The 21,778-nt window shown below is 35.0% G+C and overlaps 1 protein-coding gene across 1 annotated transcript in view; it reads left to right on the top strand.

Moving 5' to 3' along the window:
* Positions 1-19,231, top strand: part of LOC133337756 (titin-like) — a 57,031-nt gene extending 37,800 nt beyond the window's left edge. Inside the window, exons 12-17 of the mRNA XM_061545961.1 lie at positions 1,841-2,101; positions 2,761-2,907; positions 4,579-4,732; positions 4,812-4,969; positions 9,784-9,904; positions 17,883-19,231. Of these exons, the coding sequence (XP_061401945.1) occupies positions 1,841-2,101; positions 2,761-2,907; positions 4,579-4,732; positions 4,812-4,969; positions 9,784-9,904; positions 17,883-19,231 (2,190 nt within the window). The remainder of the gene's footprint in view (positions 1-1,840; positions 2,102-2,760; positions 2,908-4,578; positions 4,733-4,811; positions 4,970-9,783; positions 9,905-17,882) is intronic.
* Positions 19,232-21,778: the final 2,547 nt, after the last annotated feature.

Here is a 21,778-nt window from a genome sequence, read left to right as displayed (position 1 = left end):
ATGGCATCTAAGCATGCAATTTATGTGTGTTTTACCAAACAGGTGAATTGTCTTCTGAATTTCTGTAGTTCAGTATTTTTATTCAGCGTCAGTTGCAACTTTGAGATATGACACCACACTGACAAGTTTCAAGTCAATACATTATTTTTAGAGTTGTATTGACGTTGGCATATTGAATGGTAGTAAATATGTCAGTGTTGTGCGACGTAGTATTTTAAATATGACACTTTAAAATTAAAATGAAAATGACAAGTGGATAGAGATACTGTATACAATTTATCTAATTAATATCTCAGCTCTGATGAACTAGAATATATAATATCGTTGTTATACCCTACACAACTATGTTGCCAGGGTATCATAGCTTTGTGCAGCCCCAAGAGTTTGTAACGCCGCGAAATATTTGTCCTAGACCCACCGATCGTCATATCTCGTCTAGCTGAGTCGATCTAGACATGTGTGTCCGTCCGTCTGTCCATTATAATTTGTAAACTCGATACAGGTCACAGTTATTTTGCATGTAGGATGGGCTATGGCCAATGAAAACCCCTATTGTTTTTGGAAAAGATAGGATCATATTTAGGGGATGAAATGGACCAAAAACTTTATTTTTGTCTGATTTTTTGGTCGCTCCAGAGGCCGCAATTATGGCCCAAACATCGCGACTTTTTACATGGAGAAGGGGATCGGGCCAAAGCATAGGCACGCCTGCTTTGATAAAGATCGGTTAAAAATTTAGCGGGTCAAATGGACCCTAACTTTTGTGTGAAAAATTACAAAATGTTTATTCTATAGCGTATATATTTACCCCTGAATGACATAGACCAAAGAAGTTGAAAATATATCCAAGAGGAGTTGTTGGCCTTCAAATTGATACCAATTACATTGTCGTATGTATTTAGTAAACCATTACCACACTAGAGGGCGAAAATATAGCCCTGATCGATTTGAAATTTTCCATAAGGATCCAGGTATCGTCAAGGACAACGCCTATAATTTTCAGTGATGAGCAAATTGGCCCAACGAATAAGCAGGCTTGTTTTCACAAAGATCGGTCTATGTATTCTATAGCATATATATTTACTTCACTTCAAGAGGAGTGGTTGAATTTTAAATTGATACTAATTATATTGTCGTATGTACTCGGATGAGGGAGTTACACTTAAATGTTTACATGTACTTACGCATTCAGATATGGTTTAGTAACCCGTGTGGTCATGGGGCGGAATATAGGGCGGAAATATATCATAGATCGTTTTGAAATTTTTCCATGAGGTTCCAGCTATGGTCAAGGACAAGGCCTATAACGTTCGGTGATGATCAGAAAAAAAACTTATTTTTTGTGTTTTTTTTTTGAGCCGCTCTATAGACCACAATTATAAGCCAAACATCACAACACAACCCACGGTGAAGGGAATCTGGACATGTAATTAGACGGGTTGAACTGAATATTAGCAATATACGATTATCCGAGCCTATATATGAGGAGTAATGACAAATTTATATGGTTTAAAAATAAAGCCTTTTTTCAGCCATTCATAAATGAAAAATATTAATATCGAAATTCTTCTAGACCCAATCGATGTATTATGCGGTATGTAAAATTTGAAAAAAAATATCCATGTAGTCCAACCAAATTTATTTACAGAACATTCAAGTCGTAGAATAGTGACCTAAGAATGTAGATTAACTCGAATATAAGTAATAGTAATGTAGTTAGTGCATGAATACCCTAGATATTATCGTAGATTTTGTTGCATTTTAGCTGAATTGGCCATTAAAAAAATCGAAAAAATCTAGAATTCCTTTCCAAAGAAAAATTCTTCCCACTTTTTCCTAGGCAACTGAAACGGAAGAGGCGGTGGGCGAAGACACTGCAAATCAAAATGAAGAAGAAACAAATCAAGAAGAAAACGAAAATAATGAGGAGGCCAACAGTGACAATGCAAATGAACAAGATAATAACAACAAAGAAGAAGAAGAAGGAGAGGAAGAAAATGCTGATGCCGAGCAGGAGGATGATGGTGATGATGGCACTGAATCGCCCACCTCAGCACTGGCCATTGAAGGTTTTGTCCAGGGAGTTGCCGATGATAATACAGTTCAGTCACAAAAAGCTGCTATTCTTGATGATCATGATAATGATAAAGTATAACTTTTCAAAAACCAACTCCAATTGTTGTCCTGTTTGTTTATTTTTATTCCTCTCAGCAAACAAACAATACTGAAGCTGATGTTGCAATCTTTGATATTTTCATTTCTTATGAGTTTTAACAAGACCTTGTGCGTCGTAGTCTTGTCAAAAGCACACACTTGTCTGTCACACATTTCCGTTGAATCAGTCAAAATGGTGCACCTTTTCGAAACATTGCCACTTTCTATTCCAAAAAAAAAGTTCTCTTCAGAGATATTTGGCACATACACTTTCTTCTAATACCGAAGTTTTTCTTCATTCCCAATTGATTCTTTCTATAAACAAAATTTAATTTCTTAATTTTCTTTGGGCACCTTTTTTTTAAAGCACCATGCACCTTCTTTATTTGTTATGTCTTGTCCTTTGTGTATTATTTGGATTTCTTTATATTTGTTTTTTCTTTCATTTTTATATTTTATGTGTTTTTTTTTACAAAAATTGAAATTATATTTATTTTTGATATATAACGCCATCATATTTTATCATCACCGAACCCTACTACTCCTTCATTCCCAACTCAAAACAAAAAAATATGAAAAACCAAAACAAAACTCAAACCTCCAAAGGAATCACGTATCAGTAGAATCATAGCTTCTGGTGATATGGAACAATTGGCCCAAATCGTATTGAATGGTGACGGTCAGAAGCTATTGAATGTGAAAGCCAAGGAGCCGGAAATCCAAGCATTTTTGCGTAATGTACCAAATTATATGGTAAGTGCTATAATTTTGATGGGTCTTCAAAACTTGATTTATTTTTAAAAGAGGAAAAATGTCGTAGAGTTCGGAAAGTCTGAACTTTTCATACATCATGATGTGTCTTAGCCATTGTAAATGGTTTCTCCTCCGAAATACTAAATAAGAAACAATCAGGTTGGAAGCATCGGCTAGGACCCTAAACATACCGAAAACGTACGTTTGTGTTAATTATAAATGTGGATAAAACCTTGAAAAGTGGGCTCTGTAAAAATATAGAACTTTGCTGACCTTCAAAACATCGAAAATGGGGTGGGGCCATTATATTGGGGCTATGCTAAAACACGGACATATATAGGCCTTCCAAACACCGAAAATGGAGCTGGACGTTGGAAGCTCTTTTATAGTAAAAAGTAGACCTCCAGCTCATATATAGGAAGAAGAAGGCTTCCAGCTCTTCTATAGGAAAAAGAAGACCTCAAGGTCCTCCATAGGAGGAAGACTTCAGCTCTACTGTAGGAATAAGTAGAGCTCAAGCTCTTTTACAGGAAAAAGACCCTTCAGCTCTTCTTAAGGAAGAAGTAGAAGTCCAGCTCACCTACAGTAAGAAGAAGGCTTCCAGCTCTTCTATAGGAAGAAGAAGACCTCCAGATCTTCCATTGGAAGAAGAAAACCTCTAGCTCTTCTAAAGGAAGGAGACTTCTACCTCTTCTATAGGAATAAGTAGACCTCCAGCTCATCTACAGGAATAAGATCTTCAGCTCTTCTTATGGAAGAAGTAGACGTCCAGCTCACCTACAGTAAGAAGAAGGCTTCCAGCGCATCTATAGGAAGAATAAATCCTCCAGATTTTCTAAAGGAAAAAGAAGGCCTCCAACTCTTCTATAGGAAGAGGTAGATCTCCAGCTCATCTATAGGAAGAAGAAGACCTCTAGCTCATCTATAGGAAGAAGAAGACCTCCACCTCTTCTAGAGTAAGAAGAAAATTTTCAGCACTTCTTTAGCTTTTCTAAAGGAAGACGAAGACCTCCAACTCTTCTATAGGAAGAGGTAGATCTCCAGCTCATCTATAGGAAGATAAAGAAGGCCTCTAGCTCATCTATAGGAAGACTAAGACCTCCACCTCTTCTAAAGTAAGAAGAAGATCTTCAGCACTTCTTTAGGAAGAAGAAGACCTCTAAAGAGACCAATAAAAATGTTGACCTACGTGGATATTTTTCAGGAAATATGTTTTTCACTTTCAAAGAAGCCCGAAGACCAAATACAGCCGGAGGTATTTTTGGTAAGAAAGATTTTCCACGCAATAAGAATCCAAAGTATAAATTTGGAGCCAAAATATCGAATAACTATAAGGTAGATCGATAGTCTCGTCAATACCAGCGATAGTAGCAAAGTGTGTTTAATATTTCGAAGCTCTATCTTTAATAATAAATACTTATATAACGATGGAGATTTAAATAGGCAGACGGACATGGCTAATCGACATAGAATGTTATTCTGATAAAGAATATATATATATATATATATATACTTTAGGGGTCTCAGGCGAATGAAATGACAAATATATTATACCCTACACCTCATGATGTATTTTAAATAAATAAATAATAACGTATAAATAATGTTTTGAAGGCCAATTTAAACCTAGCATAAATTATGAAAAATAAATATTAACATAAAATTTTGCAGGATAAAATTCGTCGAGTCCACGAAGCTGCACGCGGAGGTAGCTTACTAAATCTGCAACAAGCCTTGGATCGACGAAAGTTTGCCATTGCCAAAGATGAAATATCACCGAATGGTGCAACGCCACTGCATGTTGCGGTATTATTTGGTCATAGTGGTAAGTTGGAGGATTTACACAGAGAGATTCATATTTGGAAAATGAATATAATTCGAATATGTTTTTGTTTTGTTTTCAGATATTGTACGATATTTGTCTGCCCGTTTCCCTGAGACGACTTCGGTAACGGATAATGATGGACGAACTGCTTTACATTATGCTGCAGTTATAAATGACAATGGACATTTTTATAATGTTCTACAGCAATTGGGCGCCAATCCTAAGGCTTTGGATAATGTAAGTAAAATAAAAAAAGAATTCACAGATATAATATATTTTACTCAGGCGAACTGAATTTGGTGTCACAAATATACATTTGTGAATAAAAATAAGCACCATCATTACGGAAAGTATAATAGATCTTAGACACATATTAAGATCGAAGTTGCGCTTATTTGGGCTTTTGTGTTTTCAGGTTAGGGATGAGTAAATAATCGACTTTTTGTATTGAAAAGTAATATATTCGACTTTCAGGAAATCGAAAAGTCGACTTTCGATTTTCTTCACAAATACTTATTTTATTATACCAAATTGGCCAAACATTACATATTCCAGAACTTTATTTATCTGCTTGACAACAAATTATATAAACAAATCAAATTTTTAGTCGATTTTCCATCAGTCGGCAAAAATCAAAAAAGTCTAAAAGTCGACTTTTGCGCTCTGGCACGTATCTATAAAGCAAAAATGCTCCATTTTCTTTCGCAAAACTGATAATTTGCCGGTTAAAACGGGTAATTGATGAGTACAGTCCTCACTTATAATACAATGACTTAATTTAATTTTCGTACTTGAATAAAAAATTCACAGTCTTGGTTCGCGGGATTTGTCGCTAAAAGATGCTGCCTGTTTGACAATATCTTCTTAAAAATGAGTATAAATCGAGCTGGACAATATTTAAATACCGAATATTTGGTTACCCTTGCTTGGGGACTATACCTGATCATGGATCGATATTGGTACTGCAACCAAAAGTAAGTGAAAGCAATACGGTTAAAAAACGTATCTGAAATCCTCAAAAATGGGTGTACCGTTATGTACGGATTATAATTGGAGGTAAAATTTCAAGAGGCGTACGCCAAAACTTTTGATATGGAGATCCTATCCAATGAGACTCCAAAAGTACCCGCTGGTACAATATGAAAAATGTCTTTGCAAAAAACCCTTATATAAAAACCAGTGAGCAGAGTAGTTTAGTCGAACTGGGCCGACCAACCAACTACCACGGAACTCTAAATTTCTGTATGTCTACCTTCCTAGTCTGAGCACATTTTCGTGACATCAACAGAGAGATCAACAGTTCCTCTTTCTTACCTTGGCATATTTTCCGAACCTGTACACGTTTAATTTAACTCTAACTTTCTGTGCGCAGTTGACCCTCTTGGCCGATTGGAGGTCAACAGTTCGATTTTCTTACTCTGACATATTTTGCGAACCTGTACACAGAAGGTCAACAGTTCGATTTTCTTACTCTGACATATTTTGCGAACCTGTACACAGAAAATTTTTCATTGATTTGAACGGCTAAATATGGACCGATCCTCTAATTCGTTGCCCAGATTCGCCTTCACTTGTGATGTGTTGTGGAGTTCAGGTTGTAATTGTGGTCTATAAAGATACTTGTAAAAAGCACACCAAATTCAAATTGTTCACACAAAGTCTGGGTTCATTTGATCCGCTAAATATTGACTGATTATCATGAAAAAATCCATGTTTCTCCTTGTTCAGATCCCCTTCTCAGTGTCTGCTGATAGGTTATTTATTTGGGAATATGAAAAACCAAATTACAGACATAATTTAACACGTTGACGGACAGTAGAAACCAGTGAAATTCGAAAACATGACACTAGGCTTCTACTTGTACGCTGGTAAATGCAAATTTGTGCTGCTACAGCCGTCATGTCACATAGTGAAATTGAACATGAAGGCTATAGACGCAACTGTCCGTCAACGTGTTAACGGCGAATTTGTATGGGAGCGATGTACCGTTATATCAATTGGCAAATTATTCGGTTGAAAATCGTGCCCCAAATCAATAATATACTGATTAATGGAGGGAGGTGGTACCATTATATGGGACCTAAGTGTAAACATATTGCCAATTTTTGGTAGGTATATTCAGAGAATCCAAAATATAATATTACAGCCAATTTGGTTTTATACCATCCCCAAACTTCAAAAAATACGGACTTATGCGAGGTACCTTTGTATGGAAGCCACCCGGGACTTTGTGTCAATCTTAATACAAGATCGGGGGAGAATCGAAAATATGAAAAAATCAGTGAGCGGAGCTGTATAGTCGGACGAGGCCAACCATACGATACTCTACACAACTACCACGGAACTTAAATTTTCTGCGGATGTTTATTTTCCGAGCCTGGCCAATATTTCGTGATATTTGCACCCTCTTGCCCGATTAGAGATAAACAGCACCTCTTCCTCACACTCACATATTTTCCGAATATTACGAGTATTCAGTACAGCTATTGTCCAGATTCCCCTCACCGTGGGTTGTGTTGTGATGTTCGGCTTTCATTTGTGGTCTATAGATCGACTCGAAAATAACACAAAAAATTATGTTTTCGGTCCACTTCATTCCAAAATTATAATCTGATCATCACCGAAAATTATAGGCGTTGTTCTTGACCATAACTGGAACCTCATGGAACATTTCAAAGCGATCAGCGTTATAGTTCCGCTCTCTAGAGTAATAATGGGTTACTAAATAATATGCCAATATGGAGATACCTGTAAATATTTAAGTGTAACTCCCACATCCGAGCACATTAAACAATATAATTGGTATTAATTTAAATGTCAACCACTCCTCTTGGATATAATATCAACTTCTCGGGTCTATGTCCTTCAGGGGTAAATATATACGCTATAGAATATAAATTTTGTCATTTTTCACACAAAAGTCGGGGTCCATTTGACCCGCTAAATATTGACCAATCTTTATAAAAAAAGGCATATTTATTCTTTGCCCCGATCCCCTTCTCTATACAAAATTTCTCGATGCTCGGCCATTATTGCGGCCTCTGGAGCGACCAGAAAAGCAGACAAAAATTTAGTATGTGGTCCATTTCATCCCCTAAATATTAACCGATCTTTCCCAAAAACAATAGGGGTCTTCATTGGCCAGAACGCATCCCACATGCAAAATTTCGTGAAGATTGGTCCATAACTGTGGCCTGTATCGTGTTTACAAATTATAATGGACAGACGGACGGATGGACACACATGTCTAGATCGACTCAGCTAGTCGAGATATGACGATCGGTATACTTAAAAATGGGTCTAGGACCAATATATCGAGGCGTTACAAACTTTTGGGACTGCACAAAGCTATAATACCCTGACAACACAGTTGTGTAGAGTTTAAAAATGAAGATAAAAAGAACCGGTTTTCGGTTCAATGAATTTAGCGCGTTGGTTTACTAGCTTTAAAATGATATGCATATAATGTATTAAACCCGGTTTTATTACCTGAATATCCGTTTCAAAAGAAATGGGTTTCTAAATTTTAAAACGATTATTCAGCAAATAGAACTTAAAATTGTTCGGTTCAAAAAATTAATCACGTTTGATCGATATTTTCCAAATGATATGCATATAATGCCATGTTCTGACGGGCATTCGAACAACGTAGTTCGCTCTCAGAATTACGTACATGAATTAACCCGTTCATACAACACCATTCTTAATTCATGTCATCAGAGTTTTTTTATTTCAAACATTTTGTTTCTTGTTTTACACCAAAATTGTAACATATTTGCGTGAATCACATATGGATCTAAATAGAAAAAATAATTCTCTTTCTCCTGACTATAATATCAACCCCTATCTCTTTACTTTTAATTCATGTTTTCCATTTTTTCTGAAAATATTGTTGTTTTCAATACATTTTTATATTTTCTCAACTCAAATGTCACATTTAAAAAATTGGAGAATTTTTGTTTGGGTTTCCCCACTTTTGTTTCTCGTTTTGTACGCTAATTAGAACCAAGGGGAAAGAAATGCATATTGCATTACGTAGACAACAAAATTTACATCCTTCTGCATATATAAAAACTAGAATTTGGGTTACTTTTCATTCATCATTTTCAATTTTACTGAAAAATTTTGAAAAATTTAAAAATTTTTTCATGCTGTCAAAATTAATTTATTTTCGATAAATTCTCTCAATTGTTAGAGATGGGACAAAATTTTTGGTGATTCAGAGAGTGATTCGAATTGAACAACGTACAAAAGTCGGTGTTCGCTCAGACAATTTTGTATGGGGAACTATGTAATTACTTCATAATTAGGGGTCGAACAACGAATGAGAGAGCGAACAACGCTCGTCTGTACATGGCATAAGGCATTATTTGCTGAATATCTGGTTCAAAAATTTAGAAAACAGGTTCTTATATCATTGAAATTTATTTCTTTTTGATGTATTTGGAACAAATATATACGGTTTTAGAAAAAATTCGGACGAATACGAATTTATTGAAATACATACATATAGGGTTTTAGTGACATGGAACTAGTAAAATTGAGAATAGATCATTAAAACATTAAAATATCGATTTGTGGTTACAATAGCTACAAACCAAGATATTAAGCTATATCTTGAAGTATAATAGGGTCGCGAACAAACAAAATAATCACGCCACATTCCCCAATAGGAATGTTCGACCCCAAGACACACATAGGACAAACATCGGGTTTTGGCTATTTACATTCTAAATAATTAAATGAGATATATAACGCACATATATCCTCCGACTCACAAGCATTTTTGTCATAATAATCAACTTTAATTACTCACCAATTACACAAATACTACTAGTAAATGTCTTCAAGTATATATATATATATTTGTCAAGGTGTTAATAATATAGGGCTGTATGACAATTCATGAGAAATAACATATGTTCATACCCATACGTATGTAATTGATGTCATCTCTCAATTATGAGTTGAATAATCATTAATATGATTCATATTCCCTTACTATTCCAATAAACACATTTTTCATTCATATTTGTTGTCATCTATTTCAGTTGGGTAAAACACCAGAACAATATCTAACAAATAACGACCTCAAAGATACATTTAACTATGGACAGTTATTGAAAAATTTCGGCGCCGAAGAATTGGAATCACAACTTCTTAGCGATCAAGGTAAGTAGTAGTGGGGTACTTGAGTTCTCTTTTCTTGTGACCTTCTTCATTTTTTTTGATTTTATGTGGGCGGGTGGATATTCCTTTTTTTGACTTTGAGAAGAAAATTATATAGTATTTGATTCTCTATGTGTGTGTGTGTGCTTGCATGTGTATGTGTGTGTTCGGGTGCATAATAAAATATGTGTTTTTGTTTATTTCCTTTGTGTTGAATTTTAATTAACTAATAATGGGGTGTCATCGCAATCTGTTTTTTCGTTTTCAGTTTCTATTTTTCATTCCTTTGTTTATTCAATGGCTTTTTATTGTCACTGCTATTTAAATAAAATGGACTGTAAATAATTGTTTGTTTTTGGTGTGATTAAATTTTTGTTATTTATGTTTTGTGTTGTTTTATTAAATATGAGTTAAAAGGCTTTCCATGGAATTTTTAATCACAGAAATTAATAATTACTGAGGAAGAACAATTATGATTGAAGGGTTAATTATACAGGTTTATCCATCTCGTGGTTTCAAAAGTGAACGTATACATTTTTTTAAATTATATATCATCATACCCTACTCAATAGTGTTGTAAGGGTATTATAACTTCTTTGTTTGGCTCAAGAGATTGTAACGGTACGAAATATTGGTCCTGGACCAACCTTTTTGTGTATCATGGCTAGCTGAGTCGATATAGACATGTGTATCCGTCTGTCTGTCCATATAATTTGTGAACACGCTCCAGGCCACATTTATGAATCAGTCGTCACCAAATTTTGCATATGGACCGCTTTTGGCCACAGAATACCCCATTAGTTTTTTGCAATAATCCGTTAATATTTAGGAAACGAAATGTACCAACAACTTTAATTTTGTCTGTTTTCTGGTCATTCAAGAGGCCGTAGTTATAACCCGAACATCAAGAAATTTTATGTGGGGAAAGCAATCTGGCCAAAGAATAAGCATGACAGCCTGGATTTCAAGACGAGTATTATTGAAATATTTTTTAAAGCCTGGATTTCAAGGATTTCAATTTTTTAACGATTTCTTTAAAGCCAAGATTTCAAGGCGAGGATTTTTTAACTTTTTTAAACCTTGAATTTCAAGGCGTGGATTTTTTAAAGCCTGGATTTTTTAGAAGCCTGGATGTGAAAGCTTGGATTTTTAAAGCCTACATTTCAAGACGTGGTTTTTTTAAAGCCTAAATTTGAACACGTGGATTTTTAAAGCCTGGATTTCAAGACGTGGATTTTTTAAAGCCTGGATGTAAAAGCTTGGATTTTTAAAGCATACATTTCAAGACGTGGTCTTTTTAAAGCCTAAATTTCAAGACGTGGATTTTTTAAAGCCTGGATTTCAAGACGTGGATTTTTTAAAGCCTGGATTTCAAGACGTGGATTTTTTAAAGCCTGGATTTCAAGACGTGGATTTTTTAAAGCCTGGATTTCAAGACGTTTTTTAAAGCCTGGATTTCAAGACGTGGATTTTTTAAAGCCTGGATTTCACGACGTGGATTTTTTAAAGCCTGGATTTCAAGACGTTTTTTAAAGCCTGGATTTCAAGACGTGGATTTTTTAAAGCCTGGATTTCACGACGTGGATTTTTTAAAGCCTGGATTTCAAGACGTGGATTTTTTAAAGCCTGGATTTCAAGACGTGAATTCTTGAAATATTTGTTGAAGCCTGGATTTCAAGGCGTGGATTTGTTCATGATTTTTTTAAAGCCTGGATTTCAAGGCGTGGATTTGTTCATGATTTTTTTAAAGCCTGGATTTCAAGGCGTGGATTTGTTCATGATTTTTTTAAAGCGTGGATTATTGAAATATTCGTTAAACCAGAAACTTCAAGGTGTGGATTTGGTCATGATTTTTAAAGTCTGGATTTCAATGATTTAAATTTGTAAAGATTTCTTTAAAGCCTGGACTTCAATGTGTGGATTTTTTTAGAACTTGACAGTATATCGAAGCGGAGAGGTTGACCTTTCAATAAATACTAATGATATGTATGTGTGTAATGGATGTGGGAGTTATAATTAAACAGTTATATATATCGTTAGCTAAAATGCAAAAAGGCGTAACTAACAAAAAATTGAAAATTGACTTTTTGAATGTCAACACATGTAGTTTATTGACATTCACAATATTCATTCAAAAAGTCGATTTTCAATTTTTTGTTAGTTACGCCTTTTTGCATTTTAGCTAACGATATATATATATATATGTGTCTACGAATTCTGAAATTGTTTAGACTTGCCATTATCACACTATCAACATGAAGTTCCGGTAATGATCAAGTACAACAACTTTCAAGGACGATGCCCACAACTTTCTGTGATGATCCAATGTTAGTTATGGGATGAAACCGACCGAAAACTTAAATTTTGACTGGTTTCCTTGACGCTACAGTTATTAGCCGAACATCATAAATTTTCCGCGGGGAAGCTTATAATTATCAGTCAATGTTAAGCGGGTCAAATGAGCCAAGACTTTTGTGTGAAAAGGCGAAAAAATCTGAATCCTATGGCTGCGGAAAAACATATTTTGGAAAAGCAGCCCAAAAAGTTGTTTATCATGTGATCAAAACCCCTATAAAGCTTTTTTGGCGCTGGGGCTTCACAAGTAAAATTTACTAATGAATTGAAATAATAATAATAAAACGCTTCGAAGTGACGGTGACAGTCGTTCCGTAGTCGTTTTCGCAGAAGTAAGGTGCAATAACTCCTTCGGATCAAATGGTGAACCAAACAGTGACTTTTTCGTTATGTAATGACATCTATTCAATTTATTGAGGATTCTCAGAACCCAAATCCCGATTCATGTTTGCTACTTTTTTATTAACATACCCAAAGTTGGACAATTCCGAATGACAATTATTTGTTAAATATAGCACTCATATGTTATTTATTATGCGTTAAAATACGATTCTTAGTGATTTGGGTATTAATAGTCGGCCCCTCCCATTTGAGTCTTTCCCATACTGGTTAATGAATACCAATTATAAATGTTCAGAATTTACTTATGTTTAAAACAAATGTGGTGGCGCATGGCGTATATTTTTCGCTATAGTTTCTAAAAAGTTACAGTGTCTCTCATGCCAAAAAAAATTGCCACTCTACATGTAATTTTTCAGGGTCATCCACTTGCGTGCATCTAAAAATTAATACCCGTGGTTCGTTTTCCCTCTATCCCTTCGTACCGAAATATATTCTCTATTTCATTAAATATTCAATTAAAATTTTAACTGAATTCGGGTCTATTTTGTATTTCTTCAATACTTTGTTTTGTCTTTTGTTTTCTTTTGCTGTCTCCACGTTTTCTTGTAGCACAATTGACCATACACACACATTTGTGGCCAATCGGTTATTTCTCTCTTTTCGATTGTTTACTCAGCGTTTTAAATTATAAATAATGTTTGATAGGTAACCACCTACGGTAGACAGTAGCATGCCCCCCCCCCCCCCCCCAAGTAGGGGGTTCAACCTTAAACTTGTTTGACCAATGGCTAAAGTCGTCTAAAGTGGATGGGGGAGAGGGAGGTGTTGCACAAAAGGATGACATTACTACTAACACACGGATCGATGTCAAGTTGACGTTGCCGCATGACAGACAGGTCATGAATTACATTTTTAAAATCTCTTTAGTTAGTCGTTGTTTTAAAGTTTTGCTCGGCGGTTGGTGTCAATCATAAATTGTCCCAAGGATAAAAAAGAAAATAATAAATAGTATTTTTGGTTTTTTTTTTCTCCAGTGCTAAACGATAAAAGGGATATAATCAGTGTTATTGTATCGTGTAGTGACATTGTTATCGATTTTTTTTGTTATTGTTCGTTTAGAAAGAGATATATTTATTGTTGTTTTTTATACTATTGGAGTTTTCTAAACTAAACGATTGTGTGTAATGAATTCATATTGTAATCCAGAATGGATAATCGTCAATTCTTTAATCATATAATTAAGAATATTGACGATGTTTTTGGTAAGTTTTAGGCAGAGATGACAAATAACAAATGATTTATTTGAGTTATAATTATAGGCTATACTTTACAGGAAATTTTAATTTTACAATAGCGTTTTTAAATTTATGACCTAATTTCAACTTGAATCACGTGATTTGTGAGTCAGTGTAAATATAATTGGCTAGTATATGAATTGTTGTATTGACACAATTACTGATTGTTTTTGCGCGCAAATAGTGCCAACTATTGACTCATGGGAAAATTTAAATATATATGTTTTCAGGGTATTATAGCTTTGTGCAGCCCCAAGGCCACAGTTATGGACCAATCTTCACGAAATTTTGCACGTAGGAAGGGTTCGGCCCAATGAGGACCCCTATTGTTTTTGGTAAAGATCGGTTAACATTTAAGGGATGAAATGGACCAAATACTTAATTTTTGATAAAGATCGGTCAATATTTAGCGGGTCAAATGGAACCTGACTTTTGTGTGAAAAATTAAAAAAAAAAATATAGAGCCGAGAAGTTGATAGTATATCCAAGAGGAGTGGTTGGCCTTTAAATTGATATTGATATTGTCGTATGTACTCGGATGTGGGAATTACACGTAAATATTTACGAGTGCTTAAGTATTCAGATATTATTTAATAAATCATTACCACACTAGAGGGCGGAAATTTAGCGCTGATCGCTTTGAAATGTTCCATGAGGTTCCAGTTATGGTCCAGGGCAACGCCTATAATTTTCGTTGATGATCAGATAATAATTTTTTGATGAAGAGGACCGGACTTTTTTTTTTTTACATCACAACCCAACCCACGGTGAAGCGAATCTGTGTAAGTAATTAGAAGGGTTGGGTTAGTAAAATATTTCAGTATATGGAAGAGGTGCTATTGACCTCTAATCGGGCAAGAGGGCGCAACTATCACGAATCATTACCCAGGCTCGGAATAAAAATCTGCAGAATGATAGAGTTCTGTGGTAGTTGTGTAGGGTATCGTATGGTCGGCCCCGTCCGACTATACTGCTCCGCTCAGTGGTTAAGCTTGATTTTGATCTTTGTTTTTTTTTTTTAATTTTTCTTCTATTTTTAATCCACAATTAGAAATTTCTAATTATCACTTATAGGATTGTTGTATTCGAAAATCTGAGGAATTTCCTACATATTGTGGCTATTTTTTCGGCGAAAATTTATATAGAATTATATATGGCGGATAAATATAAAACTGAAAATATTTGAACAAACTCATCATTCTAGCAATGTGTCGGTAGACCATTAAAAATTCCGTGGCAATGAAAATATATATCCCAATCTAGACCGATTTGAACAATAGGTTAATAAGACTACGAAGCCTTGTTCAAAGCTTATAAAATAAAAAATGAGGTTATAAAAGAAAAAGTGTTCTAAATCTGAACCGATTTCAGGAAACGTAACACACATCATCCTAGACCTAGTTCATTACACTGTGCCAAATTTCGTGCAAATCGAAAGATATATAGGGACTTTTGTGCACCATTTACAATAAATCGGACTGTAATATATATGGGAGCTATATCTAAAACTGAATCGATTTTATCTAAAACTGAATCGATTTTCAGGAAACTTAACAAATTTTGTGCAAATCGAATAATATATAGGGACTTTGGTGCACCAAATACATTAAATCGGACGAAAATATATATGGGAGCTATATCTAAATCTGAACCGATTTTCAGGAAACTTAACACACATCATTTTATACCTAATTCATTACGCTGTGCCAAATTTCGTGCAAATCGAAAGATATATATAGGGACTTTGGTGCACCTTAAATCGGATGAAAATATATATGGGAGCTTTCTCTAAATATGAACCGATTTTTCCTAATTTCAGGAAACTTAACACACATCATTATAGTCTTAATTCATAACGCTGTGCCAGTTTTCGTGCAAATCGAGAGATATATAGCGACTTTGGTGGACCATTTACATTAAATCGGACGAAAATATATATGGGAGCCATATCTAAATCTGAACCGATTTTCAGGAAACTTAACACACATCATTCTATACCTAATTCATTACGCTGTGCCAAATTTCGTGCAAATCGAAAGATATATAGGGACTTTGGTGCACCTTAAATTGGACGAAAATATATATGGGAGCTATATCTAAATCTGAACCGATTTTTCCCAATTTCAAAAGGGTTCATCCTTGGGCCTAATAAGTGAACTGTGCCAAATTTCATCCAAACCGGACCATAAATGCGACCTGTACTTTGTTCACAAAAATACATGGACGGACGGACATGCCTAAATGGACTCAGAAAGTGATTCTATGCATATTCTCAAAAGAAACCATGTGTCTATCTCATTTCCTTTTGCCTGTTACAAACATATGCACAAAGACATAATACCCTGTACCACAGTATGGTGAAGGGTATAAAAATGGCCGCTGTTCTCGATCCAACCTATTAAATTTTTACGTTTTTCTTGCAGAATCGTAATCAGTGTCCTCGAAAGCCTTGTATGTGTTATTTATATATGTCATAAACCCACCTTTGTAATTATTTGCAAAAAATGGTAACTCTGGCCTTGGTGAGCGGAGCGGTATAGTCAAATGGGGCCAACCATAATACTCTACACAGCTACAACGAAATTCTATATTTCGGCTGATCTATATTCTGAGCCTGGCAATATTTCGTGATATTTGCACCCTCTTAACCGATTAAAAGTCAAAAGCTTCTGTTTCTTATCCTGGCATATTTTCCAAATCTTGTTTTTCTGGGGTGATTTGGCCCAGTCTTTTATCGCCCATTATAATTGTGGGCTATAGGGCGACGTGAAAAAACATCCAAATGTTTAATTTTCGGTCAATTGACAATTATAATCGGCGAAAAAAGACTGGGCCAAATCACCCCAGAAAAACATGATTCGGAAAATATGCCAGGATAAGAAAGAGGAGCTTTTGACTTTTATTGATTGACCGACCGAAATTTAAACTTTCATAAATATAATATGATCATCTCCGAAGCTTCATTGACCATAATCAGACCATTATGTAAAATGTTATAGCGATCAGTGAGACATTTCCGTCCTTTAGTGTGGTAATGGTAATACTAAACAATATAGGAATTTGTAGAACCTGTAATATTTACGTATAATTCCCACGTCCGAATAGATAATATAATTGGTCAACTTTAACTTCTTATCCTTTAGTAAATATATATAAACAATTTTGTCATTTTTTCACACAAAAGTCCCGGTAAATATTGACCGATCTTTATGAAAAAAATCATGTTTATTCCTTGGTCCCCTTCTCCGTGTAAAACTTCGTAATGTTCTGGTCATAATTATGATCTCCAGAATCTCCAGTAAAAAAATTTTGGACAAATGTTTCGCGGCGTTACAAACTCAGTTGGCCACACAAAGGTATAGTACCCCCACAACATAGTTGTGTATGGTATAAAAAATGCCCATAGTTCTTGAAGAAGTTAGGATTAATATTTCGTTATTTATTTTTCTAATCAATTTGTTGGCTTTATGGTGTGAATGGCACCTGGCTTTTTAATGCAGCACCTTTATTATTTTTTGTGTAAATGTGTTTTTGATGAAAGTTTATATGTGCAATTTTTTTCTATTGTAAATAAGAATTTTAATTAATTGTTTAATTTCGTTTGGGATTTCAAAAATTTTCAAACTACCATTTTATTTTAATATTTTCCATTTATAGGATCGCAATAAGTGTTCTCTTCTTTTATTGTTGTTCGTTCTCTTCAGTTTTCTTTGTAAATATTTAAAAAAAAAATATTTGTGATAATGTGTGATGACAATAGCTGGCGTTGTGTGTATTAAAAAAACTAAATCAACAATTAAACTAGAACAAAAATCTCAAAATGAATCCTTTATCTGCACTTCTCTGCATTCTCCTCTTCTTTTGTCTTCTTTTCACAACAAAAACTCCAATTGCAACACTTGTAACCTGTTCGTCCGATCGTCCAAAACCACAAAAATGCAAAACCAAAAACAAAACCGTTATTTATTATGGCCCATCCGCCACCTTAGTACCCGACGATTTGCACAGTTCGAGGCGTGTGTTGCAGGATGGCGATATTCAACGTACCCTGGATCGTTGTTTTAGTGTGATACAGGAATCGAGCAAGGTGTGGAGTGGTGCTACGGCATCCGCCTTGGCCCAGAAGAAACCATTGTCGGAAAATAATTCCCTACAACTTGCCGTAACGGGATATTTGAGTCGTTTCCTCAAACCTTCGGTGTATGAGAAAATAAAGAAACGCCAGACACGTTTGGATCATAATCTCTTCGATGTCATTTGGCCGGCACTGAGGAAGACTTCGAAAGAACGACATTTGGAGGAGGATATTAATTGTGGCATAATAGCACCAGACTTCGATGTCTATGTGGTGTATCAGGAATTTTTGGTGCCATTGATTAAGGATATGCACTGCATGTCTGTCACCTCCGATTTTAAGCCACATCCACGCATTGCCTACTTCCCAATGCAGAATGGTGAACGTCTGAACACAGCCTATTTCGTATTTGAAGATGATTCCAATTTGGTAGTACGTTGTCTGGTTGAATGTTCTAGAAATTTAGATACCTTTGAGCTACCACTGAACTTGACCATTGGGCAAATTGAACAGGCGGAACGTCTGATGATGGCTAAAATATTTACCACTGAGTTTATAGAGGCCATTGATGAAGAGGAACCGGGTAGTTATTATACCCTAACAGAGGTCCTTGAAGATAATTCCGAGGTTTACGATATGCTCAACTCACATGGACTTCTTATACCTCTGCTCGATCAAAAAGATGAAGTTCAGCAAGCGGAATCGATTGCCTTTAATGGTTCCCTGTGGCCATATGGTCGTGGTGTCTATGTCAGTGCCTCCAACAATATGGCCTTGTGGTTAAATTGTCAAGAACATTTGCGCATAATTTCCACCACAACCTCCAAAGATGCAGACGATATTGGTTCGGTCTATACCCGAGTAGGGCGATGTATTTCATTTCTCGAACAGCAGTTGCACTTCAAAGAAAGCTATCTACTCGGCTATTTACAATCTCGACCATCCTATTTGGGCACCGGCCTAAAAATGACCACAATTGTCCGTTTGCCAAATCTCATGAAAGAAATGGACAATTTACGTCATCTATGCTCCGTACGAGGGCTGGCCCTCACCACCAATCGTCAATCGAAATTGAGTGTACGCCTGATTAATATGCAGTCTATGGGTTCGGTGGAACACATACTCTTCCAGGATTTTTGTACGGCTGTAACGAACATACTGTCGCTGGAAAAGGATATGTCGCTGACAAATTCCAAACACATTGCCTCAATGTTGGTGAAAATATTTCGTCGTAAGAAAAATAGTTTAGCTGATCGCCACTAAATGCCAATTGATTTGATGTGATGACCACCTACTCTCCCCAATTCCCAAAAAAATTTGCTTAAACAAACCCATCCCCACACTAACTCTGAAGCCAAAATAAAAAAGAGATGTGTAAATACAACTAAAATAAACCCATCACTCAAAAAAGAAAACTGTATTATACAATTAAATGAAAAGAAAAACAAAACAAAGAAAAAACTGTGTCCTCTATTATCTCCCTGCTTTTTGTTCCTGATTTTTTTGTTGTCAACAAAAGCAAAAACCACAAAACCTACAAAAATTTCATATGGATTCGTAAGTTTCATTTTTCAATTTCTTCTTTTAAATATTTGATGTTAGTTTCGTTTTTTTTAGTTTCATGTCTTGTCTAAAAGATTTTCTATTGAGTTGCTTTTACATACTGATGTAGATAATTTTTATTTCCTACTGTCCGTACATATATTTTCAAAATGCACATTAATGAAATTACCTTACTTTACTTGTTTTTGAATATAAATCCTTTTTCCTTTGTAGGATCTGAGAAAAGTTTGATTTACCCTAGCTCATACCATAGCTACGAATATATATAATTAGGAATTAATATTATAAACCGATAAAAAAAATACTTAGTGAGTGTACCCATGCTTCAATCATAAAAAACAATATTTGGGAAAAAATGTGTTTACAAGTTGGCAAAATACTCCTGCCGTTAATATTTCCACTATAAATTCAAAGGGTTTTTTTTTTAATTTTCGTACTTTACATCTAATATTGTTCCCAAAATATATAATATGATATGAGGAAGGGGGCGAAATATTCCTAGGGAGGGGAAGCTGGGTACCCAGGGTCCACTCTAACATTATTATTTTTTTCATACAAAAAGTTTGCAATGAAAATTTTTTAAATTGATCTAGTGGACTCTCCTGAAATGAAATCATGTGTACGTGTCCGGATCAGGATTACACTTATACGATGCTTCCAGAATTAAGCATCGTATAAACCGTATGTATCAATGTCTAATATTTCGTCGTTATGATCGGTCAAAATATGGATTTTAAATGGTAAACATAAAATTTTGACCAAAAACAACGTATAATTCGGAGTGGAGATGTTACGGTTGATAAAATAGGCTCCATAAATTATCATTGGTATCCGAGTAGTCTTGTACTATAGAATACATGATTAAATAACAAGAGCGGAGGTTCTAGTCTATAGTAATCCTGCAGGTCTTTCTACAGGCGACCTGACCAGATAAACGACCTTCGTCTATAATATTTATTTTGTCTTATTTATTTTATAAAAATAATCTCTTGTTAATTTTGAGGATACTTACGGAATCACTTTTTCGAAAATATTAAGTATGTCCGACCGTCTTTCCATATCTTTTGGTGTTCAGTGTTGTATAGAACTTTATATTAAGTATGTCAATTTTTTAGACTTTCTATCACAAGGTGGTGAGCTATTAAATTTGTCATTCCATTTGTAACACCTCTAAATATTCATCTTAGACCCCATAAAGACTATCTGTCGCTCGTTATAGCAATGTTTAAGATAGAGCTTTGAAATTTTGCACATAGATTGCAAGAACACCTAAGATGTTTAGTATTGACAATGACCGGTCAATTTTTTAGGGTAGACGGCATATAACGGTACTCTTCAATATATGGCATTTTGAAGCTTCGGGCACATTTTTAACCTTACCAACTGTAGTTTTGTATTTTGGGTTCTTACTTGGAATATATAATAAAAATTTACAATATTGGTCGATTTTTAGGGAAGCCCCCGTATTACTCCGCTTCCCAAATTTTAGTTTCTTTTGGTATAAGTAATAACCAAATTTATATTTGGGTTCTCCCTGAGGAGAACCCAAAATTATAAATATTGACACAAGTTTACGGTTGGCCCTCCTCATTATTCCGTATTTTGGAGGATTTGGGCACGATTTTAAAACGATTAATATCTGTTTAAGTTTTAGTATAGTTGCAATCTAATATTTTCCACCGATGTGGCTGGAGTTTGGTATAAAGGCTGATATATATCTACAGAAAGTCAATCGATATAGGTCCATGCTTTGACAAAAGGCTAGGCCCCCATTGTAGGTATTTTGAAGGTTTGAGACGCGAGTTCTTATCGACGTGATGGCATATTGAATTCCTGGTGAATAAACGACTTCTTTCCAGAAATTATTCAGTATACAAATGTTTCGTCTCATACGAATGCACCGTTTAAATTTTTGCAAATGGAGTTCTTAACCTTCAAATGACGAACAACCTGCTACCATATAATGCAATAATATACTCCTCATATGAAGGTCCCGAACGTTTTAAGAAATTCTGAATGATATAAAAAGTTCGGTCGATTAAAAACAACGACATTATTTGTTTTTAAATCCGCTCAGATTTTTATATAGCTTTTATATATATTTTCGTCCCATTTTATGTAAAAGATTCCATAAGAATTAGAAGGCCAGATAGTCTTCATCTATAGAAAACCAGAAGGTCTTTTCTGATAGCAGCCAACCAGAATGTATTCTCATATTCAAATTGGGAGATCTCTAACTCTATGATA

Source organism: Musca vetustissima, unplaced genomic scaffold, assembly GCF_032173495.1.
Source record: "Musca vetustissima isolate MV318-11 ecotype Yass unplaced genomic scaffold, APGP_CSIRO_Mvet_v1 utg73943, whole genome shotgun sequence".
Lineage (NCBI taxonomy): Eukaryota > Metazoa > Arthropoda > Insecta > Diptera > Muscidae > Musca > Musca vetustissima.
The sequence above is the reverse complement of the archived record's forward strand: the minus strand, read 5'-3'. Positions and strand labels throughout refer to the sequence as shown.